Source organism: Diadema antillarum, unplaced genomic scaffold, assembly GCF_040938485.1.
Source record: "Diadema antillarum isolate AM-2024a unplaced genomic scaffold, OU_Dant_1.0 scf00000141, whole genome shotgun sequence".
Classification (NCBI taxonomy): domain Eukaryota; kingdom Metazoa; phylum Echinodermata; class Echinoidea; order Diadematoida; family Diadematidae; genus Diadema; species Diadema antillarum.
Genome location: NW_027271030.1, coordinates 567,527 through 595,241, shown reverse-complemented (window position 1 = coordinate 595,241; position 27,715 = coordinate 567,527). Strand labels below are relative to the sequence as shown.

The 27,715-nt window shown below is 38.1% G+C and overlaps 1 protein-coding gene across 1 annotated transcript in view; it reads right to left on the bottom strand.

The window, feature by feature from the left end:
* The window catches only part of LOC139721357 (uncharacterized), a 176,580-nt gene that overhangs the window by 133,119 nt on the left and 15,746 nt on the right, over nt 1-27,715 (bottom strand). The window contains exon 3 of the mRNA XM_071632674.1: nt 6,927-7,443. Coding sequence (XP_071488775.1) covers nt 6,927-7,443 — 517 coding nt within the window. The remainder of the gene's footprint in view (nt 1-6,926; nt 7,444-27,715) is intronic.

Genomic DNA, 27,715 nt, shown 5'->3' with positions numbered 1-27,715 from the left:
GTTTCAGTTTGAGGATTGTTCTTCTGCAAGTCTGTGCAGATGAATATATAACAGAAATATAACAGAAATGTAAACAAAACTCATACATAGAACAAAAAAGTAAAAAAAAACAAAAAAAAAAACAGGACGAATACATTAATCAGACTACAGTACACATAGATATTTCAACAAACGTGGCCAATCAAGGATATCTGATACAGATACATCATCATAGTTAAAAGCATACTTTGGGCGAAAAGAAACTGCAATCCCAAATGCTGCTAACAACTAGGCTTGCTTATAGAGATGCACTCCAAATTTCTTAAAATCATTGACCATTCTGAGTCTTGTAGTACATCGGTCATCATAATCATAATGAATAAATACATTGTTACAATTAACAACATGGATTAGGTGGCTTTTGACAATATTACACTCCCTTGTTTCACTTCATCAATCCCTCAAGCCATTAAAACAGTGATTTCGCTGTATCAAAAACAGTTCTAAGAAAATCCAGTCCTGAGTAGTGTCACACACACACAACAATGTTTATGATTCTGGAAAACCCTGTGTACGATAGGAAAACACATTTATGGGAAGGAAGGAAGAAATGTTTGCAGTAACACTATGTGTACATAATCCCAGTAGGGATCATTGCTTGGGAGAAGAAGAACCTAGACAGAGGTCCCTGCAAAGGATTACCTGTAATATACATGTACACATGATGATACCACAAGCCTTTCTCCCCATTTACTTCACCATGCAAACCTTCATGTAACAGATTTATGGTAGTTGAAATGTGAAAAAAAAAAAATGCTGATAAAATTGATATTATCCTTATCTGCACGTGAAACTATTGCGACATATTTTATAAACTATACAACTATTGAGACATTCATTGTCTGTATTGAGTACCTGTGTCACACGCCTCTCAGAGTTTCCTTCTCTTGTTTTACTAAACCTGGCATATGTACATTGTACATGCCAATATCAGCCATACTCCAGCAATCCAAGCTACATGTATGTCTGCTGTTCTCTTATGTGTTACTATGGTAACAAGAACAACAAGATAAATTTGCCATTCCTGCAGTGTGAGTTCAGCCAAAACAATTTCAGCGCAAATAAATTTAGCTGAACTTCCTTTACCCCTCTGTCCAGAGAATGAGCGCCAAATGCGTTGTCTGGCAAGGGGCGAAGTATTGTTACAAAACCAACAAAAGATAGAAAATTGGCACAACAACCCGTTTTTAAAGAGGGATTTCTCTTAATTCCAACTTACATGAGTCAATCTGTGGGATTTTGGAGGACACTGGTGGCAACCACAAAATACATCCATGGAGGTGAAAGGGAGCATAGTGTTACCGTATCACTTTCAGGAGAACGAGTGAGCCTCCTCATTCCCCCATCTCTCCCTCTCCCTATCTCTCTCTTCTCCTCTCATTCCTTCTGTTTGAAATGACATATCAATTAGTAGAAGATGAGACTTCTAGTCCCTATCAAGGAATATCTCCCATTAATCTATTTCCAGCATGTATGATGAGAAATGCAAGTACCAGACTGTCAATTCAGTGTGCACACTAGCTATTGCTATACCAGTCATCAATCTTGTGTCATCATACAGTTTACATGTACTATGCTAACATCAGCCCTTTCAATGAACCCTGTATTTCTGACAGAATTTGAGTATATGATTTCAGGTTTTGCTAATAAACCCGTTTCCTACGGGAACCTGGCGGCCTGTGAATTAAGTCAATGGGAATTTCAGAATTCAGTATGGAACGGGTTAACTACAGTGTATTTCTGCAATTTCATGACAAATGTAACAAATACATTTTTCTGCAATCAAGTATATGCCACAATAATTCATACATGTGTGTGTGTGTGTGTGTGTGTGTGTGTGCCTGTGTGTGGAATATATTTAATTGCAAAATCTACAATCATATTCATCAATTCTGTATAAAAGGTAGTGTTCAAGAAAGGTTTGACACAAAGCAGCCATACTTCAATATCAAACATGTCATCCCACCTTTGAGTTTGTGTGGGATGTATGGCATCTCAAAATTTAAGGTAATGATTTATAAACAAACATGGAAGATCTCATATTCAAGGAAGAGATATTTCCATTCGCATAATGTGTCTGCAGAAAACTGAAGTGAACAGTCTATTTTTTTCTCTCTCTCAATCTACCCATTCTCCCCCTCACTATACTGATTGAATACATCATGACCCCTCTCTCTCCCTCTCTTTTCTGGTTCTATTCATTCAGGGGCCAGGATAATCATAATCATTCTCTTATAGCAACAATATGCACTTCTGACCTAAAAGTGTCAAGGTTTATTAGAGGCGACAAATCTCGTGGCTGTGAGTAATCACTTGATTCGGATCATCGGAGGATCAAATCTATCTGCTTTATGATACTTTCTATATTCATCTCTTGGCCCAACAAAGGAGGTACAGACTAAAGACAGACAAAATAGTTTGGAAGGTCAGACAGACACCTGTGTACATCATGCCTGAATGCAGAAGGTCATTTAGGGCTCAGCATGGATGTGGTCACCCAACAGCTCTGTAGATGGTCAGTCTGAGAAATCTTCACAGATTTGAGGCTTGAAGTGATGAAGATCTTCAGCAAACTGGAATAAAGCATTTAGCTTGTATTCTTGTCTAATCTGAGAAATTACCTAAAACAAATAGTGAGAGTCATTTATGTGTGAACTGATTACACGACATTGAGCTTGCTCTTAGATTGATCTGTCTTTACCCAATAACTACAGGCCAGTTGCCAAACAGCAGGTTTGTTTGTTTGTTTGTTTTTTGCCATATTTTCATATTGATATGCTTCAGTATCGGTAAAATGAGGAGAAAATGCAGAAACTGCATGTCAGGTTTGGTCATTTGTAGTTGGTTCCATAGCAAATCACACCTGCTAATAATGTACTGCAGTTGTTGTCGTTGTTGTTGTTTTTCCTCGATCAGAAAATATGGTCTGTTTCATAGAGATTAAGATGACATCTACATTGTAGTGTTGATATCATCTCCTACATGTTCATGACAAGACACACAAATTAATGCTGACAAATTACATAAAGGCTCTATTTGTCACAAACAATAGCTACATGATACACCAATGTATAGTCTATCTGCAGACTGAGGAAAAGGCTAAAAATAAATCACTTCCCGCTGTCCCAGCTAAGCAAGTCATCTAAACTGACCTAAAGAAATAAACCACGGCCAAATCCTGGACAGTCTTCCCACTGGAGGCTGTGATAAATATACTTCACATGATCTCTGCTCGCTGGCTTTGTTTGAGGTTTCATGAGACGTATTACAGTCGGTAAAAATGAGACTTTTCATGCTCCATTGAAACCAGAATAACATACTTCACTCCTCACTATATACTCTATCTGCAGTCATCTTTGCTCCAGACAGCCTCCAAGCTGGGCCTGCCAAAAGATAACCATTTCTCTGAATTGTCTACAAAATATTAACCTTATTTGGCATTTTATATATGTCGACATAATTGCATGTATGTTCAGTTTCTCAATGAAGGTTAACTAGCATGAGATACAGAATTCTAATATACAAGTTAATAGTACAAGGTACATTGTAGGACATAACTTGCTTCCATGATAATACTTGGCAAATAGCTTGTGCTACAAATAAAGTGTAAAAAATCTCATCATATTCCCTTTGTCTTGGAAGTCCAGGAACTCTGTCTTCACCCATTCACATGTTTGTAATAATCTATGATGGTTTGTGCAGATAGGCTAGTTTCTTTGATTAAATTTTCCCAGCAATGACTTTGGTTGTTCATAGCAAGCAGACCCGTATGTATTATTGGTTTCCAGCACTTACATATTAACTAACAAACTCTGCCTAATCTGTGTGTAATAGGATAACTTTGGTGTGGATAATATTTCTACTTCAAAAGCTTCTCAGTGATTTCACTCATTTTCACTGTTTGTTTCCCCCTTTTTTGGAATGTACATTTATAGGTGTACACAAACAAATTTCTTGCACAGCCTGCACTTGTATTTTCACTATGTATCACTAACAACCATACCATAATTGGTATAATATAAGAAAATTGGGCCCCAGTGGTTTCAGGTTGTGCAAGTCTTGGCCCACACAGTGTGTATATCACAACCTATGGTGTGAATCAAAATTCATTACCTTACCCGTGCTGTCAAACTCATCTCAGTGAAGGATGAAGAGAATACCAGTTGGCCTCTTTCGGCTTCATATGACTTCATTTCAGTAATCATATCACCAAACTCTTCAGCGTATAGCCCATCACAATAAGGCACACAGCAGCTACATATCACCTTTCCAGAGCCACCACAAAGCAGCACATGTTTGATTAAATGTAGTTAGGATTTGACATTTCCAAGTTCAGTTGATGTAAAAAGAGCACATTTTCAATTTACAACACATGGTACATTCTGCAAAGATTACAAGATATTACAAAATGAAATGAAATAAATTACAAATATGTTTAAACCAGTGAAAATTCTTGACACAATTTAGCTAGATTTTTTAAAGCCAGATTTCAACGTGAGATACCACATAAATTCACATTTCAGAATTAATATTCAGTGGGTTTAGGCAACGTAATCAAAAGTAAACCAGTTTTAGTATTTGAATCTATCTAGAGTATGAGGATTAAGTCACAGGGGTACACTATTGATGCTTGCTTCTTCATCGAAGCATTTCCTGATTAGAAAAGATCAAATAACAACAGTCCTAAAATTCTATTGAACACAGTGTTCAATAGAATTTTACTGCTGTTGTTTTCTTTTCTAATCGATATCAGGCCATTCAATTGAAAAACAAATTTTCAATGATCATCTATATATGACCTTCATATGTTACTGCACAAATTTCTGTTCAGCATTGCATACGTTCCAGCTAAAAATTTTCATTTTGGTGAAAATTCTAATAGAATGTCAATTTGAAGCAATTAGGGCAAAGTCATCTCTCATTATTAAAAGGGTTAAGATTATATCGTATGGGGGGGGGGGGGTGATACGCATTGGAAAAATGAAATTACCAGACATTCCTGAGAAGTACCTTTTCACCATAGAAATACCCAGATGGCAAAATAGGATTTGGTATTATTCACACATTCCTATGTGTTAATGTATGTTAAAAAAACTCATTATATTACGATTAAAATGAAATCTAAATGAAATAGAAAAATCATGGAGCTGTAATGACTCAGAATTAATGACTTTTAAGTGGGAGCGGGGGTGGAGGTGGGGGCAGGGACGCAGTTCTTGACTCATTAACAAGAGGAAAATGAGTTTTGTAAAATTTTTGTCACTCGGGCCATTCAAATCCCTGTCAGGCAATAGCATCATCATCTCGTATAAAACATGTGATTTGACTATATCGATGCTGGATAAAAACATTCAGAACATTAAAACCACATGTATGTTACTTTCTTATCTTTTGTTAGTTTGTTTTAATAGTTCTGTTTGATTTGACTCTTTTAAAGGTCAACTGTAACATTGAGTAGTGTTTCCTTTAAACTCCCCTTTTGGAGTTGACTGAAACTAATGCAATGATTATGTAATGCTTGCTACAATTGCTGATTAGATTTAGTATAACTCTACAGTTAAAAATGACACCAGAGTGACCCACATCTACTGACTAATGTGTACAAATTCAGGCCATTTTTTTTTTCAGGAACACAAATCTGTGACAGAGATTATAATCATCTATTTATTAGCTCACCTACAAGGAAATGAGTAAAGCTGGGGCCTCCAGTCTAGTTCAAGGTTTACAGGCACATCTTATTTAATGATGTCAATTATTTAAACTAGGTTAATCACGATATCTCTTGACGTCAAAACAAATCATGACAACCGGGCTGATACCATCTTTCCAGCATGTTGCTCGTGACTAAAATTATTCATCGATATACACTAGCTGATATGAAAACAGGAATTATGACATATTTTTTACCTTCCTTTTTTTTTCTTTTGGTCGTGATCATGCCTCACGTACCATGAACGTAGGAATAATTGCTTCATTTTCATATGCACAAGCATACAAAATGTACATCGAGAAAAGATTTTATTTTGATAGGTCAAGCTATTGCAACTTACAAGAGTGTGTGTTTATAAATCATACATACGTATATAGTGATCTACAAAAGACACTGTCAAAGCACTATAAACCACAGAGATAAATTAATGATAGAATGGCCATGAGTCATACTGCAAAGTTTCGGGATGGAAGGAAGATATAAACAAATATGTGGAGAAACCCGACACCAAGAACAGATCTGTTTGAAATACTTACAGGATAAATCAAATGCAATATCAAGATACAAAGACATAAAGACAGCAATAGTCCCTTACACTGTAGGTATGACAATGAAAACACTGGGTGAACAGGTGAAGACAAAGTAAGTATCCAGCCTGTAAATTGTCTTGGAAAGCCTCTATATACATTATGTAATCACAAGATTATTCTATATTTTCCTCTTAATAAGACATGACAGGAAACATGTCTGAAATGCAAGACATAAAAAGTACAGGATGAAACAAACTTATAAAGTGCCGAAAAAGATATTGTTCAACAACAAATATATAAATATATTCATGTATAATGTAGGCACCTCGCAAACTAATATGTCAATGCTAATTCTGTTTTACTCACACTACAATGTAGTTCAAACGATTAGGGGACACACTGCATCATCCTTTATTTACAATGAATTAATAGATACATTCTTTCGAAATGCTAATCTACTGACAGATTATAAATAACCTCAATGCACACAGATAGAAAATTCTATAACATTGACACTCATCAATATTCAAGAAATAGCATATCAAGGACCAGAAAGCTGGACATTTGAAATCAGCTTGTGAGCTTTTAAGATGGAAATAAAGCTCATTAAGCAGAATTTACAGTCACAAATATGCCACAATAATTACCTTTTTCTTGACTTCTGGCAGCATTTTGGACAATATTGAATCACTCCTGGCAAGAGTCACTGGGGTGGAGTTTTCATTTGTTCTTACTAGTTTGGAAGCAGGCACATCCTCTCCTAGTTCCCCCCTAGTGTCCAGATGAGGAGGGGGCGGGGCTCTCCTCTTGACAGAACCACTTTTGGATCGCCTGATTTCTCGGCTACCTTCCTTGAAGCCACGCTCCTCCTCCGTCAAGGAGGAGGCTGCAATCATGCTGACAGCCCCGTTACGGTTTGACACGGCAGCCGGGCTCGGCTTCCTCATGATGCCTGCCTCAGCTGTAGATGCTGCTGAGTCCGGCGTTACCATGGAAGTACTTGTAAGTAGAGGTGATGAAGATGATGATGGTGTTCCTACTGGAAGAGGTTGAACACCAAGATTCTTAGGTTTGCGAGGAGGAGGTGGGGCTTTCCTTTTTGTCTTCCTCAGGACACTAATGCACAGAGTGGATCTGGACCTCAAGGCGCCATCCAGGAGGGCTCTGTGAAGACAAGGAAGAAAATTTTACTCCATTTCTGCTCCAACACTGTTTCCTGATGACATCTATTGCAGCAATACGTAAATTGAGTATGGACTTGTGACCCAAAAGTGCACGCTGAACAAATTAAACATGATACATATACAGGAAGTGTATATGGTAGTAAGTTTTCCTGATTGAGAAAACATAGCACCATATTCTCCTTTTATACTGAAAACCAACAAGCTTTACACACACCTTTGTGGTTCTAGGCATGTAGAGTGGAAATCATTGCACCAACTACAACTGTAGCACCATCTCTCATACGACATTTGACACTATTTGCTATCAGACATCACCTATTGTGTATCACCAGAATACACACCATAAAAACTCTGTGCCAATCACTTTAGATCAGCTCTGAGTAATCAGACTGACCAGCAGTAAAACACACAGGCAAGCATTGATCTACTAAGAACAAAACTGGATCCACAAGTTGGTAAGTAGCGAATGAAATCACAGCGGACTAATCTTTGGAGGGCCTTCAGAGGTTATGTGTAAACAACAAAGTTCAAGTGCATGTTGGTAGACTGCTCAACAGGTGTCATAGCAATTTTCAGTTTGCTGCTTATGAAACGTTCTTGGCAGTGACAGCTTGTAGCAGACCTTTGCCTGCGGGAGCATTGTTGAATTTTCAATGCTAAGACTGGAGTTCAAAACAACTCCACAAGCCTCAAGCCTGCCTCAGATCTGAGTAGAAGATCCCTGGATACCATAGCTCTAGATACCAGGAAGCTGTGAGAAAGAACTCAACTGTCTGGAGGCATTATGTAAGTGTGCAGTGAAAGTGAACATGGAGTGAAAAGTTCAATTCCATCTGACACAGGAAGATTTTACTTCCATCCTGATGCTGTTTAAATACATCAAAAGCTCTGGCTCTTAACCCCCTGATGCTGTTTAAAATACATCAAAAGCTCTGGCTCTTAACCCGTTGAGGACGAGCTGATTTTGCTACAACACGCATTTCTAATAGACACTTACCCGAGTATACTCAAGACTTTAAACACACCAGTGCATTCTAGTAATGCACTTGAACTTAATAGGGATAACCAAAAAAAAAAAAAAAAAAGTGATGTCCACTCTTAACTTCTCTTTCTCTTCCAAACTATTCTCCTCTAGACATGACATCACTGGTGTTTGAGAAAATATAATAATCTGATAAAACTATAATTGTTCAGCAATATAACAAGCTTTCGCTGTTCTTCAAAGGCAGTACACAAGTTAGGTAAACTTCAACATGAAGAGACACAATGTACATAATGCAACATATTGCTGTCATTTTATCAGTAGGCCTATACCAAAGAATTCAGTGTGATATGTTAGCACCCAATGCAGGGTTTTAAAAATATAGTTTAGAATTACTGGCAAAATAAAGTCTTTATTAACCATCATGTCCCTTTGCCCTAACTAACTTACATCAAATGGATTAAGAAGACAGGCAAAGAAAAAAACTGTTAGACGAAATCAAGAGACACTTACTACTTGTATTTTATCCAAACCTCTTGGAAGTTGATCATTACATGACAATGACACGATGAGTTAAATAAAGGCAAACTCATTTTGTGGTTCCTTTGACCAATTCATATAGCAAGAATCATTGCTCATCTCAACATACAAATCCTATATTGGACAATTAACAGGTAAATAGGCCTATTTGTTTTGAAGCAGGGGTTGAGAGTTTCACAGAATGTGAGGATTGCCAAACATGCCGGATATGATGCACAAAAACCCGATTGTGAACTACTACTAGAGTTCTGATGAAATAACAACATTAACATTGTTTGCTGTCACTCTAGCATATGGCAAACTAATAAATCAGGGCAATCGGAAACATTACTGGCAAATTGTTACCCCCCCCCCCCCCCCCACCAGGAAAAAAGGTCATACCCATCAAGGGAAATCTGCATTATGTTGACACTCATACAATGTAAGTGTCATAAACATTCCTACATCATCAGTGGTTGCAAATATATAAAGTCGGGTATACAACTCAGCACCACGCAGGTCATGGAGGGGTAAATTAGTTCTGCTTTCTTCTAGCTACGTCATCTAGAGCTGTGACTCAGCAAACCACAGGGTTTACCCCTCCACAGCAGTTCTTGGCATTCAAATCTACTATTCTGCTGTTCAGTATGAACACACCTGCACAAGAAAAAAACTTGGCACCTTTAATCAAGTGGGGAGAAAAAAAAAATCAACGACATAATAGCATGACAAGGCAAAATATTACTCAGTAATTCCAATCAAACAGAAATATTAAGTAATGCAAATTAGATTCAATAAGTACTGCTGGCTGTCTGGGTTTAGGTTTTTTGAATCGCTGACACATCACACACTAAAAATAACAGCATTTAAAGAGAAAGTATAAATGAAGACTTACAGCTCGGTACACATGAATTAACAGCTGGAAGTGTTTTCCCCCTATCATTTTGCTTCATAGCATTTTTAATGGGGGGCGGGGATGATTGGTTTCTAGTTACCACCCTGGGTTTTATAGTATACGATTTCACTGATGTGTGATGTGACTCAATGCATGAGATAACTGCTGTATGATTTACTTGAGTATGGTGTGATTGGTGTACGTAATGACTGCTGTGCAGTTTGGTTGTTGTATGTCATGATTGGTGTGTATAATGACTGCTATGTATGATTGGTTGTATGATTTGTTACAAATATGTCTGCATACCACACTATCTTTCCCAGTTTTGTTATAGATGCACACTCAAAACCACATTTTCCCATAAAAACATTCTGTAGGACCTATAGCTATCACCACTCTGTAGACAACTTGTTGTGTGTCATTTCACACTGTAAAATACTGTCATCATCATAAAAGATACGATCATTTAGGTTTTTGTTGCAATATTGTAACACTGAAATGGCCTCGTAAATTAAACGGAGGCAGTTTTTGGAGCAATTTGGACTCCGAAATTTGCAACAGGGCCAACATCATGTTTCAGTTTAACATTACCAGATTATCACAGTGTACATGTATGCCAGCTAATGGCCAAAAGCCTTAGTTTTCATACCATTATTTCAATTTAAGTGAGTGATTTGCACTGTAACTACTAAAGTTAATTATCTATCAATACTTTCAACTCTGTGAAGGTCACACAGCCCTCTCCTGTCCATAAATGCCGCAACCAAAATGTGTCAGGATTTTATGTGTGTATAGATTCTTCGTCATTTATAACACTTACAATGTATTACATCTCGCAGGCCTCTACGATATCCTATACGTTCTTATTGCATTCACACCAAATTTAACAAATTTACATTAATTTTACTGTATCAATGTTCCATAATAGTCGACTTTTTGTAAAGTCAATTTTTCTTACAGCCAGTACCTGTTTACTCTCAAGTTGTCCTAGCAAGCAACTATAAATGATGCAAAGACAGCTTGTATTTTAAAACTTAACCTCCCCACCCCTCCCCATAATGCATACTTGCTAACATTTTCATTTGAAAAAGCAGTGGAATCTACGCTGCCTACACGAGCAGCGCTAGCTTGAATGCTAATGAAATCTCTCAAAAGCAGTAGTCTACCGCCGTACATGTATGCTGGAGAGTTGGCAAGTATGACACTGTCTAGCCAACCCACATGTGACATAGGTTGGGTTAATCCAAAAAAATCTAATGCATAATATGAGTCAACACACGGTAACCTAGGGGACTATCACCATGGGTTACAGCATTGTGTAGGGCCATCTCATGTTCTTAAGAGTTACAGTTTAAAAAAATAGTGGCCAAATTTTAGCAATCGGCAATCATGATCCCCATGCCAATTCAGCACTGTTATGACATGTTTAACATAATTACAATAATGATACTAAAATACTTTTTAAAAATCATTGAGGTGATAGTCAGGTAAAAGTTGGGCCAGCTTTTTTCATTTGTGCAAGAAGTGGTACCAGTAGATAATTTCTGATCATTTCCTATGATATCATAGAATGACCGGAAAAAAAAAAAGCTCTAAAAAAGAATCTTCTGGACAGAGTCCTAAGACAACCTAGAATGCAACATACCAGTTTACTACCACTAAAGAAGACTCTCACAAGTATAGCTCCTATACAGCTGGCAACTGTGGAATATGATTTATGAGAATATCAACAAGAAAAAAGAATGTCATATTTTAGGCCATGCAACTGTTCTATTACTCATGCCATTCATGAGTGGTAATGGATTAGAGACTATCAATTATCCTCCTGGTAAAGTGCTAAGGATACCTCACATTGTTAGACATAAACAGACATCATTTTAAAAGAGCTCAGTTAAAAGTCATGAAGTTAGGCTGATAGAAGCTTGTAAAATCTGGTAAGCAGACATACATGTAGCTGTGAGACTGGCTCATTTAAACTCAATGCAAAAAACAACAACAACAACAACTTCTAATAAGAAGCTGACAAATTGCACTTTAAACAGTTGCAAAGCAGGTTAATCTGTTTGAAGGGTTGGAAAAGGTGAGATTAATTTCCTAGATAGATTGTAAAACATACAGTGTGTAAGACGTTACTTGTTACAGTAAGATGGCAGATAGTACATGACGTTTACATACTACTCATTTTTGTATCAAAATTACATAATTTATTCTTCACCCTCCTCCTCCAAACATGATACACATAGAGAGAAAGAAAAGAAAATACCTGCTTGTATGTATTTCAAATCAGAAAAAGTCTAATGACAAGGTGTGAAGTGAAGTGTTCATACTTGCACAGAATTACAAACTTCTCGTCACAAAATCGAAGCTGTACCATACATCACAATCACATGATTTCTTGACATCATCTAAATTGAATCCTACAGAGTGACATATGTCACCTTAAACCTACATAGGCAAGAATAGTCTGATGATAAAATCCACAGGATAACAGTCACGAAATACATTCACTTCAGGGCTTGACTTTCTCTACTGTCCTGATTTATTGATTATGTACTTTAATAACTTTGTAAGAATCTTCCTGATTTAACCTACATTGCAATATGATAAATTTGTAGCATTGGCATGATAGATGTTAAAAGAGTAATCACAACATTTTTAAACTTTGTAGGACTGGTTTGCACAAATTTTGTTTCCTGTGTACAGTAAACTAGTATGGGAGATTGAACATTGACAAGACCTCTGACAATACTGACATCTTACAATCTAAAGATGACCACAGTCTTTGCCATCAGAAGTGAAAGGGAATTGAAACCCAAATACTGTATATATTATGTATTCATTGAGTGAATGCAGCAATTTGAAGAGAACAGATAAGTGAAGTTTGAGAAAAATTGGATAATCCGATCAAAAGTTATGTATTTTTGAAAGTACAGACACACTGAATAAGAATACTAAACAGTTTGACAACACACATGGAAAACGATATAAAGAAAATAAAAAGAGGAATTTTCAACTGTTTGATAAGTATACATTCCTTTGACTTGTTACTGACATATACAAATTATGAGTTCCCCTGCTTTCTGAAAGAGGTGCATGGTAAGTCAAGTGTTCTTTCATTATGCTAGAAAAGTGAACATATGTTGAATTTTCTTATATTTTCTTTACATCACTGTCCATACGTAATGTCACAAAGTGTTGTAGTCTTCTCATCTAGTGATGGCTGCACCAAAACTTTACAAAATAAAATAAAATCCAAACTTTTATATCGCTTGTCCGATTTTCCTCAAACTTCCATCGATTGTTCTACTGATGTTGCTGCATTCATGCAATCCACATATTTATTTGGAATTCATTCTCCTTCAAGTAAACTGTCTGTGTATCACAGGGGCCTGAGCTTATCTATTTGACTAGTATTGCCAGTATTGGCCATCTTTGCCCTATGAACAGTAAGCCAGACATGTCACGGTGGAGCCCCAGACATCTACAACCATCTTGAGTGACAGATGAAGAGGGGGCAGAGTGAACAGGGATAATGTAGGACAGTGAGTGATAGATCACAAGAGGGGGGGGGGGGGGGGGGAAGGAGGGTAGAGCAGAGAGAGGGAGAGCAAAGGTCAGTGTCCCCCTGCCATGGAGCAGAAAAACAGAAGACTCAAGGCACAAGTGTATGAACAGTTAGCTATAAACAGAAAAAGACCAAAACAATAAAGATGGATAAATATTTTGCAACTAGAGCAATGTGACTTCCCCTCCTATTCAAAGTTGTTTTTTTATTTATGTCTTTATTGATTTTCATAACAGTTGCATAACAGAAATAAATACCTCCTTTTCAGAGTTGACTAGGATGCCTCCACTTCTCATGCACACATTATAGTCGTATGCGGCCCTTCATTACATTTAGATGAAGTTCACTGATCTTGACCTCTAAAGATTGCCTGTACATTGTAATTGCGAATAGAAGACCAGTCAACTGAGAACTAAAGCCACTGAAACAAGTTCCACATTCCTTTCTAAACATTGAACTATGAATATTATATTCACAGAGAATGCGGTACTCAGTCAGACTACATCTCCAGTCTAATTTATCTTATTCTTCTGAAGAAAACTTATTTTCCATGTTATAATGATATGTGTAAACTCATCTCAATATGATTGAAGCAGCTTAGTCATTTTCCCTAGTCAAAAATGATGAAGTGTAAATACTGGCTTGGTGTTTGATGATTTGCAGCTCTAAACCATACTGGCTGCTATTTTCGAGGACAAGCATGACATTACAAGACTGAGGTAAGAGTCAGAGGTTTGTCTGTTGTCATGGAGACCGTTTGGGAGGAAGGACCCTGGTGTGTTTGTTTGAACCATGGTCTAGCAGACAACACCCTGACTGCCTGTCAGTGTCATGAGAGCTCACCATGAAGGGGATGTCCTTGAAAAAAATGACACCATCTCCACTCACCTAATAGCTTTTGGCAATAATCCAAAAAGGACTGCTTTTTTTTGTCCTTTCTCAGTGCCACCCATTTTATGTAAGTGAATGAATTAATAATCATCAACACTTGTGTACGATCATATGAATTCCCCCGTTCCTTCTTTCACATCAAGTTTACACCAAGAAACTATCATGGTGAATGATTTCTACTTGTATTTAAGTAAAATTTGTTATTAACATATTGTACATGACATTGTAATGAATACACAGACAAAAAAAAACACCTTTTGACTGTCTTTTCCATAGCCCTCTAAATCAATTGATACTTTACATTTAAAGCTGCGTATCAGTGCATAAATCTTGTTTCAAATGAGTCTGTTTGAGTCTAGAATAATGCACAAGTCACATCCAATGAATAACATTGTGGATAAAAAAACAAAAAGAAAAGAGAAAATGGTGACAATGGAAGCTTAGACTCAGGGTATACTATAGGCCTATACCTTCTCTGACCAAGTCATTGAATGAAATCACGTACCATGCCAACCTATTTCCTTAAACTTGAGCTTTTCTCTGTCACATTTTTAAAAGTAAAATCATTCTGAGTCTTGTCACTTGGAAGATTTTGTCTTTGTCTTTTTCTTTCAAGTAATAATAGCTGAAAAGTGGTAGACATTACATTAACTCTACTGTGTTAAGCATTAGAGATCTTCAGACTCTAATTTGTAAAACTAATGTTTATCTTACTAATGGCCAATGTTGAAGGGGCAGGCTGGTGGACTACCCACTCCATGCATTGTTTGCCTGCAAGGTATGTGACTAAGCACAACAGCAGGCACTCACAGCTGCCAGAAAAGATAGATTTGTGATTTGAAATCCAATTAGTTTCATGTTTCATCACGGTTTGAAGCAGGTTTAGTCAATCAATTTGTAAGGTCAATACACTAGTTTGCAAGTATCATGTGTCACAATGTGTTTCACCGCACCCCACCCCACCCTAATCCCTCTCCTCTCTGAATGTTCCTACCTCAGGCCTGGATGAACAGATTTGAGAGAGATTACAGATATCCGGTGAGACGAAGGATGCTAAAGAAACAATGTACAGTGTAAAATTGACCATCACTGCTTTCATGCCAAAAAACACTGTGTACATGACAGTATACAGAAAAAAATTTCCACACACAATCAAGTGGAATAATTCTAAAAGGAGAGCAAAGCTTTCAAAATTTAGTAGCATGCATTTACACAATATCATCTTGCCTGCACTTTTTGAACCATTTTCCCCTTCTCATTAACAAGAACTTGTTGTGCCATTTTCCATAATTCCACATATTTTAGGACACAACTTCTTGCACAATTTCATGAAAAGTACAAGGTACATTATATGCATTCAAGAATAAATGTACACTGTATGTATCACATGTTCAAACTCAGGTTTAGAGAGGTACTACAATTGTATGATATGAATCTAATGGTTGTGAAAATAAAAACTGAAGTTCTTACTTTTACTAAGATCTATCTTTCAGAGCCATCAAGGTATTGTCCATTCATTCTCATAGTTTTTGAATGTTTACATGTAGCCTAAGTGCTAAGGTAAAGGAGTAATACAAGTTACTATATGTAAATACAAACTTGAATCAAGGCCAGGCATTGACTGATGCAGTACGTGTAGGTTGTGAGGTGAAACCCAAACACAGATCTGTACAAACCACATTGTAAGGCTTGTATGACTAATGAGTAGAGGTGAAGTAATTTTTTTTTTTGATAAGAATGATACACAAACATGGCAGAAAGAGAACAAGCAATGAGAAAAAAAAAACAACACACACAGATTGTAAAGACACAGAAGAGAATGAAGACCCATGAATCATATGGCTTACTGCATTCAAGTTCAAAAACTTCACTACATGTAGTTCTGTATTTCAAAAGCTTCCTCAGTAGCAAACTATTTCCTTCAGAGAATCTTGTCCAAGCAAGTCTTCTGTCTATGGACAGAGATGATTTTAAGCTGTTACTTCACACAGTTTTTACAATCTCTGGCATATAAATTTACTGTAACCAAATGACACTTGAATCTTAGATCTCAGAGATTTTAATCACGTACAACATTTTAGACGAGATAAACATCAACATGACTCAGAGAGGACAAAGGAAACTGTGACGCCTCTTCTCAAAAACAATAGTGGAATATACGTCAGATCACAATCATAAGGGATTCTTGGATCTTATTGTGAATAAAGTAATTAATCTGGCCCAAGAATGTCTCAGTTTGATCTGTTAACATCTCCTTACATACAGGGTAGAGCTATTCATAGAGTTTACTAATTAAAATCCATTCCATAGAGTACAACCATAATTGTATTCTGTAAAAGTATACATTGTACACTTGGATGGAAGTCTATTAAACCACAATATCGTAGACTTACAATATTTTCAGATACACAGAGACTTCATACGATAGGAGTGTGCGTTACAACAGAATATGATAGGCTACATTTTGAACAGAAAGGACAATGGATCATCATAAGCTTCTCCCTGAAAAAAATCTGAAACCTACAACTGTACATTGGGCTTTTTAGGATTCTGATCACAAAGAGATTACAACTGCAGCTAAACAAGCTATAGGTATGGGATAAATCTGCAAAATTGCTAGAATGTCTGTTTATAAACTAGCTTGTACAAAATGTTGAAATATAGCATTATATAATCACACAATTGGCAAACAGACATACAGCATGGCAACTCTGAAGAAAAAAAAGAAACATTATCATACACAAATACAAGTGTAGTTTTGATGAAGAATATCTTTTAGACAAACTTGTCATATTGACAGTCCACACTACTCTGGACTGCATTGTGTCTCGCATTTAATCAATTGGTCTTCAAGTATTGTGTGAAAAAAAGAGTGATCATTCACAGAAATCCTGATCCACTCTGTACACTGTACACACCCTTCCCACAAAATGAAACCACCTTTCATTCAGATCCTTGCTCCAGAGGAGCTGTGCAGTGAGCAAGATCATTCAGCTGGGATTGAAAGTTGCCATCACACTTTCTATATAGTGTAGGGGTGTTAAAGGGGATGGCTAGTAACCGATCAGTGGGAATCAGTGGGAATGCTGAGGGATGATTGTTCCAATCCTTGTGGAATTAATTTAAGAGTACATTATATATCTACTGTTGTGTGAAAATTATTTGCTTCAGAACGGTCTCATATTCAAGTAATGTGCAGATTAATGTCCCGTCACTGACCAGGGACGCTTGCCTGGAAACATTAAACTGCACATTACTTGAATATGAGACCATTCTGAAGCAAATAATTTTCACACAAGAATAGATATATAATGTACTCTTAAATGAATCCCACAAGGATTGGAACAATCATCCCTCAGCATTCCCACTGATTCCCACTGATCAGTTACTAGCCATCCCCTTTAATCTGGAGCAATCTTTTGATTTCTTTTGGTTTAGAACACCTTTGTCATTTTAATAATTGGCAATTAGTATAATTCTTACAGATAAATCACGCATTGATGTGAGCCTGCCGTGCGCCAACTAAACTGTCACATGTAGCATGAGATTGCATTGTATGCTGCTGGGCTGATGGATGACATCAAATTACCTCCAGCATCTGACCTAAAACCAGGATGGAATCTTCCTAAATGGTGATAGTGTAAACTCTTTGAATGGTGTACATTGTAATACATACCAATACAATACGGTGGTAATAACTAAATTACAATGATAGTACTATCTAAACACGTCCCATCTTGCACTACTTTTACCGTCATAGACTCAACTAGTACAGCCTATTCCATGATGACCTCCAACTGTTTCCATGACAACAATAATCTCAACAGGAAAGGTGAGGGACAGGAGCCAAAATGAACTGGCATGATCATCCTCAACACCAAGCTTCAAGTACAAATTGTACTCTCCACTGGGGGTTGAATAATTTTTTCCCCCTAGTTGTTCACAAAATGTAATTGGTATCCTTGTCAGAAGGCCAAACTCGGGCAATGTTTGATTATTCCAATACCTAACCTTGTAGTCAAGACCACTAATGCCAAAAATAAATCCAATTATGCCAAGTCCCACACCATTTGGCTCTATTTTGCCATAAAAGGGGACATAATGATGGCATGAGGTGAAAATCATTATTTGTCTTGTCTAAACACACACATTTCAATTACTTGCCAAAGTAAGAATCTTGGGTTTGATACAGTACTATTAGGCCCTACTCATGAAGAAAGGTTTAAATGGGTAAAGACTTAATATGAGCTATACTTTCAGTGTTGCACAAAAACAACAACAACAACACAAAAACAAATACATAATACCATGAAAATTATAACTGCACAAAAATCCAAATTTTATCACCAAGATACAATGTAAAATTAAAATACTTTTAACCTTTTACCCCTTACACACAGATAATCATAGACGAAGATGATACAGTCTTGACTTGTTGTTCACTGTTACGACCAAAATCACTCCGAGAATGATCGCACAAAAGAAACAATCAACTGATGTTCAGGCGGTTTATTAACAGTGATATTGTGGGTACAGACGGGTAATCGGCGTCATATCAGTACAACAATGATCAATAGAAACAAACAAATCGGTAATAGAATCACTTACACATATTAAATAATCCTTTGAAAGTGTCCAAATACGATGTTCGATGCACAGACGAATGATCCTTGACGCACCGATGAATGATTCCTCCGAAGTAACTCCAGAGGCGCAGGTTACGATAGTCCACGGTATAGATCCGGGGTAAAATCCACGATATACGTCCACGGCGAAACGTGCAGAGTCCAAACGTTGTGACGACCACGTCCAGTTGATGCGTTGAATGATGATTCACTTTATATTGTCCAGCTATGAATCCAGCCCGTCACAGCTTTGCCGTAGCAATGTCCATTGACATTAAAATATGGAGTCCAATGAAGGCACATTAATTCTCTGCAGGTAAAAATGTCTTCCAAGCCAAGTATCTCCACAAACATAACAGGTCAGCAGGTAACACAGGACTGACTATAACAAGTTGCTTCAGAGCCAGAAGCGACGTAACTCTCAGAGCAGAGGTGTTGGGTACTCTGCCTACTGCAGAATTTCTCTGGCTTATATACTATCCATTCAACCCCTTCTAGCACATTCTATAACTCTCTCCAACCTACTAGCCAGTCCAAGTTCCAGGAAACCTGGATGACTCACTGCCTAACTATGTACAAAACATCATTACCAAGAATAACTACCAATCACATTGGGCTACAGGGACAGTGCCTCACTCAGCCAAATATGTTAGCACTTCCCAGAACATTCTGGAATGGGTGAAATCAATCTACATTGAGTGAGCTATAATGTATTTCCTGCTACATGCATGTACTGTATAGCTACATTGCATACCACCTAGAAAATTCTCCACTGATCTGGTCAGCCTGTATGTACTATATCTATACCACATAGAATGTTCTCCATTAATCTGGTCAACCTGTGTACATACACATTAAAACAACCATGCATACAGTACATCATACATGTACATAATTACTAGTGTGTACATTTGTGACACCATCCCCCATGGGAAAAAGAAAGCCTTGCCGTAGCAAGGGTTTCTTTTACCTTCACAATTTCTCATTATTATTTACAATGAATGTGAGGTAAAATCCAAGTCAAGCTACAATAATCACATACTATCACATGCCTTTTGGATAGCTGTATTAATTCCATGTTCTCTTTTCATGGATACTATTTACATTGATATTGCTTGGATTCTTGAAGCTTATACAATCATGTAAAACTGTTTTGCATACATTAATGGATATGCTAAACACATACACTGTAAATGAAATGTGGTGAAAACTTTTCACCCTTGAATTCTACTGTGCTATCCACTACCTATGTCACACCAACTGACTTTCTGTCATAGCATTCTTTCAGCATATTGACATGACACATCCTCTGATCTTTGCATCTGTCTGGTGTGCTGATCACATAGTTCACATGATCATTGAGTTTCTTTTTGACACAGTATGGGCCACTGAACTTGGCTTTCAGGGGTTCACCTTGTATGGGCAGCAGTACAAGAACTTTGTCACCTGGTTTGAAGGTTCGAGCTTTGGCATTTTTATCTGCCTTTCTCTTCATTGAGTCTTGTGACACTTTCAAGTGTTCCCTAGCTACCTCACAAGCCTTTGAAAGCCTTTCACGAAACTTTGACACGTAGTCAAGTAGGTGGACCTCATCATCCTCTGTCATGAATTTCTCTTTGATGAGCTTCAGTGGGCCCCTAACTTCATGACCGTACACCAACTCAAATGGGCTGAAACCTGTCGACTCATTTGGGGAGTCCCTCGTTGCAAACAGCAGGAAAGGGATGCCCTTATCCCAATCCTCGGGATACTCCTCACAGAACGCCCTAATCATTGTCTTTAGGGTCTGGTGGTAGCGCTCCAACGCACCTTGGGACTGGGGATGATAAGCTGACGACTTCAGCTGCTTCACACCCAAACGATACATCACCTCTTGAAATATGCCTGACATGAAATTTGACCCTTGGTCAGACTGCACTTCCTTGGGCAACCCATACCTAGTGAAAAACTGCACTAGAGCATCTACCACAATCTTAGCAGTGATATTTCTCAATGGGATAGCCTCTGGAAACCGTGTAGACATATCCATGATTGTCAAGAGGTACTTGTGACCCGACCTAGTCCTAGGCAAAGGTCCAACACAGTCGACTAAAACCCGACTGAATGGTTCTTCAAACGCAGGTATCGGAATCAATGGCGCCGGCTTCACCGAATGCTGTGGTTTACCAGCCACCTGACATGTGTGACAAGTCTTGCAAAACTCAGCCACATCCACATTCAACCCTGGCCAATAGAAATGCCTCATGATCCGATCCTTTGTCTTTCTGACGCCTAAATGGCCGCCAACAGGTAACTCGTGAGCAATCCTCAAGATCTCACCGCGGTAACTAGGAGGGACAACAACTTGACGGACCACCGTCCAATCCTCATCAGCTGGCCTATGGGGAGGTCTCCACTTCCTCATCAAAATGCCATCTTTGACATAATAGCACTCAGGGACCTTTTCAGCCTCAGCCTCAGAACACGCCGTCTGAGACAAGCCTTTCAACTCAGAGTCTGCCTGCTGTGCTTCAACCAAGGAAGACTTGCTAAACAGCCCATCACTGTTAGCCTCGGAGCCTAATACAGCAACCCCATCATTCAAATCCTTGAAAAAGGTTTCTGCCAACCAAACACCGGAATTCTCCTCCACATCAACAGAATCCGCATCATCTTGAACAGCTCTACGAGCCTGAGACCTAGTCACAACACAATCTGGGAAAATCCCAGGAAACTCCTCCTGCAACTGCTCAGTTTCAGCAACCACTACTGGTTTATCCGAAACAACTGGAGACGCAACCACCTTGTCCCCAGCCAAGTCATTCCCCAACAGGAAATCAATGCCTGCCATGGGCAACTCGGGAACAACTCCAACAGTCACAGGACCAGAAACTAGGTCACACTTCAAATCCACTCTATACAGTGGCACTGACATATAACTGCCATCAACAGTCTGAATCAAGACTTTTGCATTCACTGCACTATCTGGTGGAAAAGTCATACCACCATCCACCATCAACGACTGAGAGGCCCCCGTATCCCGCAGGATGACTACTGGCTTACCTGCCTCACCAGAAGTACATGGGGTCACCTCACCATCAAACAAAAAGCTACGATAGCTCTCATCCACCTGCTTCAGCCTATCTTTGAATTTGGGAGACTGACTTTCAATGGCCTGTGTTTCACTGAACGGGACACTGTTTTCTGGTAGGACACTTTTTGACATAACAAATCCCAAGTCCTTCTTTGTTTTGTTTTGCAACTTCCAACACTGTGACTTTACATGCCCTGTCTTGTTACAGTGAAAACATTTAATGACATTTGCACTTGTACTGGACCCTTTGTCAGATTGAGGCTTTGGTGCCGATGAAGTTTCAGAACTCGTGCCTTTTTCAGAACCAGCATTCTTTGGATTGCTCGACTGATTTTTGTCTCTCTTATTTCCAGAGAAATTCCTGAAAGGTGGTCTGTTGTCATTTCTGTGGGTCAGCTCATACTCATCAGCCATCAAGGCTGCTTTATGCAAACTTGTCACTTTGTGATCATCCAAATGTGACCTCACACTGAAAGCAACACTCTTTTTGAATTCTTCCAAGAGAACAACCTCACGTAGGTTATCAAAGTCCTGATCCACTTTCAGGGATCTGTACCACCTATCAAACGTCATTTCTTTTTCACGAGCAAACTCAACATGTGTCTGGCCTGGTTTGCGGTACGAATTTCTGAACTTATGTCTGTACGCCTCTGGCACCAACTCATAAGCATTCAACACTGCTTTCTTGACTGTAGCATAGTCACGTGATTGCTCTTCAGAGAGAGATGAGTACACATCAGCTGCTTTGCCGACAAACACACTTTGAAGGAGCAAGGGCCAAAATTCCTGTGGCCAGTTCAAGCTGTTAGCCACCTTCTCAAATGACACAAAATATGCATCAACTCTGTTTTCCTCAAACTTTGGCACCAATCGAATGTTCTTGGCCAAATCAAATTCAGAGGGAGCCCTTTCACGATTTCCAACAGTTTGTGCATGAGTCAATTCCATCTCACGCAATTTCAATTGTTGCTCCATTTTCTTCTCTTCAATTTCAAGTTTCTTCATTTCCAGTTCTTTTTGTTCTTTCTCCCTCTCTAATCTCATCTTCTCTTTCTCTATTTCCAATTTAGCAAGCTCAAGCCGTGTTTGATCTGAAATTTGAGCTTGATCTGGAGTATCAATTTCTTCTTTGAGCTCCATGTGACCAGCTACCAAGTCAAGAATTTCTGCCTTCCTTACACCTTGTGGAACATCAACATTCAAATGCTGTGCAATAGCAGTCAAATCACATTTGCGTAACCTTTGCAAATCTTTGAGGGACAAATCTGTCCTCTGAACAAATGCCTGAACATCCATTGTACTGATTGACATTGTCACAATGTATTATGCACAATATACACTTATACAACCAACTCAACCGGTATTTTGTCTGTACCAATATTCTGGATTCCGGAACGTTCCAAATTCTAAGTTTTGGCTTAAAATTCAATTCTCGGACACAAGCCCCCAATTTTGTTACGACCAAAATCACTCCGAGAATGATCGCACAAAAGAAACAATCAACTGATGTTCAGGCGGTTTATTAACAGTGATATTGTGGGTACAGACGGGTAATCGGCGTCATATCAGTACAACAATGATCAATAGAAACAAACAAATCGGTAATAGAATCACTTACACATATTAAATAATCCTTTGAAAGTGTCCAAATACGATGTTCGATGCACAGACGAATGATCCTTGACGCACCGATGAATGATTCCTCCGAAGTAACTCCAGAGGCGCAGGTTACGATAGTCCACGGTATAGATCCGGGGTAAAATCCACGATATACGTCCACGGCGAAACGTGCAGAGTCCAAACGTTGTGACGACCACGTCCAGTTGATGCGTTGAATGATGATTCACTTTATATTGTCCAGCTATGAATCCAGCCCGTCACAGCTTTGCCGTAGCAATGTCCATTGACATTAAAATATGGAGTCCAATGAAGGCACATTAATTCTCTGCAGGTAAAAATGTCTTCCAAGCCAAGTATCTCCACAAACATAACAGGTCAGCAGGTAACACAGGACTGACTATAACAAGTTGCTTCAGAGCCAGAAGCGACGTAACTCTCAGAGCAGAGGTGTTGGGTACTCTGCCTACTGCAGAATTTCTCTGGCTTATATACTATCCATTCAACCCCTTCTAGCACATTCTATAACTCTCTCCAACCTACTAGCCAGTCCAAGTTCCAGGAAACCTGGATGACTCACTGCCTAACTATGTACAAAACATCATTACCAAGAATAACTACCAATCACATTGGGCTACAGGGACAGTGCCTCACTCAGCCAAATATGTTAGCACTTCCCAGAACATTCTGGAATGGGTGAAATCAATCTACATTGAGTGAGCTATAATGTATTTCCTGCTACATGCATGTACTGTATAGCTACATTGCATACCACCTAGAAAATTCTCCACTGATCTGGTCAGCCTGTATGTACTATATCTATACCACATAGAATGTTCTCCATTAATCTGGTCAACCTGTGTACATACACATTAAAACAACCATGCATACAGTACATCATACATGTACATAATTACTAGTGTGTACATTTGTGACATCACTGAATACATGATTTGGCACTTCTGCTATCTGAAGAGTAGCAAACTGCTAAAAAGTTATATATATTTTAAAGTTTCTGTGAAGTCACTTCTGGATGAGAAGACTGCTACAGTGTACAAGTATATCACATGCATAGAACGATATAAGGAAAATACACTGAGAATTTCACAAAATTTCATTTTTTGAAAAAAGTACACATTCCCTAGACTTGCTACTGACATGTTGAAAATAAGTTGAATTTCTTTACAGTTTCTTAATACTGTTTTACGCATGTGACATCACAAGCTGTAGTAGTCTTCTCGTCTAGTGTTGGTGGCATTGAAACTTCAAAATTCATAACTTTTGAACGGATTGTCTGATTTTCCTCAAACTTTCACTGATGTGTTCTACTATATTGCTGCATTCTCTTAGTCCATAATATGAAGGTAAATTTGTCCTTTAATGTCACAACTCAAGACAAGCAATCTGAAAGGCCCTTGCACACATGTTTTGATTGGGTGGGTATTGAAACATGTTTCAAACATGAGAAAGATGATCAACACAGCCAAATATAGTCTAAAAGTATCGTAGCAAACATGCAGTATCGTTGCAAACATACATCTGGCTAATACACAGGCATCATGCCTGAAATCTGACCTTACAGGTCTAGAGGAAGGTATTACAATAGACAGCTGTTCCTCTGTCCAATGTATCATGGCAAGAAGATAAGAAGTATGGCAACATTTTAAGTGATTTAAGCTCTTTCCTTTCAACAGGTGCAAAGATGACTACTGAGGAATAAAAAACAAACAAACAAACAAACAAACTCCACTGCAATGTACACTAACTAGTACAGGAATAAAAAGAAAATGCTCAAAAGCCTATTTCTCCATTGTATACCACATGCCCAATCTGTACAAAGTCTGATCTACAGCTGTAGGAGCTAAAGAATTACCCTTAATTAATATCAAATCACACAATAACAACATGAAAATCAAAGTATAACAAACAGATAGCTCAACAGAGAGAGATGGCTGTGTTTGTAATGGGACAATCACATAGTTTGCAGACTGGTTCAATGCCAATCATTGATTTGCATAGAAATGGTCGATAAGATTACGAGAGTACGTAATCTTGATCACCAGATGCCAGTAATAGACACTTTCACACAACAAATCCTTAAATTGAAATTAGATAATAGAAGTTACCTTTGGCAAATGTGATAAAATGATACACAATATTGTAGCATTACATTCCAAGGTGCAGTGAAAAAGGTGAACTTCAATAATGATCCATAAGACCTGCAACAATGCTGGCAATATTACTACAGTAGCAAACTGATACAATGTAAAGAAAGATACAATTTCAGAGCATAATGTGGAGCTTAATCACCAATTTCAAAGGAGAATACAGGTACATTTTTTTTTTAATCTCAATTTTTCTTCGTAAATCATAATCATGCACCTTTATTTGTTTATGAAAGATGCTATCATCACTGGCAGTCAGTATGACCACATGACATCATGTACATTCATATTATAGAAATACAATGTACTTTGACAAATGTGTAAAGTCTATAATTTTTTTTTCTTACCAGCCACTGATAAAACTAGGAAAATTACCATAATAATTTGAGTACACCAACTAAGCCTTAAAGAAGAAGCAAACAGTACAAAGTGTGACTTGACAAGAGAAATACTTACAAATCATACTGAGTGCTATAATTAGGCATATCACACCATTTTTAAAACTTTTTTATTTTAACTTAAAACCGTTTGCAGAGGAAGGAGGGGCATAACAGAAACACAAAACAGAAAAAAAAATTGAAATTCGTTTTTTCGTTCTCGAGTTATGCGAAAAATAAGACTCGAAAAAAGACCCTAAATTCAGCCATTTTGGGAAAATTGCATTTTTGGCACATTTTGACCCAGTATTTTAAAAAAAATCATAAATTCATAATTGCCCAAACACCGTCAAGTTGCTAGAAAGCTGGACATACCACAAAGAAAAGAAAAAATGAGCATTCAGAATTTTGTAATTTTCTTGTAATAAAGCGTGGAAATACCTCAATTTGGTCATGAAATCACTGACGGGCCAGTCAAATTTGTTGAAAAATAAACTAAGTCCAGCTAACATGTGTAAAAGATAGGCATAGCGCTGCACAAGGTCAAACCCTGACTCGTGGTTCGCGGCCGTAGCGTAGCGTAGGCAGTTCTGCAAAAAAGAGTGGAAGGCGGAAAACAATAAGCTGTCCCAAATGCCATGAAAATAATTGAAAAATGAATCATATATCAAATGAAAGGAAAATACTTCAAAATTAATAATCTGATATCGAAATTTAGATATTCGAGCAAATTCGGGTAAAAAAGTACATCTTCTTGCCTTCCCGTCGCTTGCCGGCGCGAGTCGCTATCTTGGAAAATTTCGGGACTCGGTACCCGATGCCAAGGTATACAGCTTGGTGATTGGCAACCTCATTTCCAGATATATTACGTGTGGCACCCGGTAACGATGCAGAAAGCACACACAAACAGGTTACGAAATTGCGTGGCGCGGAGGTTGCCACCGAGATATCGCCGTTCGAGCTTCCCTGACCGTGTCGGTAAGCCGCGCTTCAAACCTCTTTTTTTCGTATTTGTCATCAAGAACGGACACACATCAACACAGACACGCAAGAAACAGATATTTTTTTCTTAAATATGTATGTTTTTATTTCTCATCATTCAAAAATTTGACAAAACAATCATGATTTCTCACCCCAGTATCATCACTCACTTCACATGAAAATGGCCTAACACGCACGATCATTTTGAAACGGCTGATTTTTGGGTGCGCGCGAGTGACGTGCCTACTATAATATTCATCCATCGGGATGTTCTCTCACCCACTGGCAGTAATGAACAGAGATGGTACAACATTCTACTCTACAACAAAAGCGTACAATGTAACTGCTGAAAAAGCTCTAAATCCAACTTAACTGAGGCACAATCCACAATCAGTATGATTTACAAGCAAGCAAAACACATCGCACACACACACCACAAAAAAAAAATGCTGTAATCCTCTGAAATGTATCATAACAAATGAGTTGTGGGGACATGAACAGGAAAATGTGTGTGATCCATGTAGACTGTGAAAGGTCAGGATTTTTTAGGATAAAACAGATG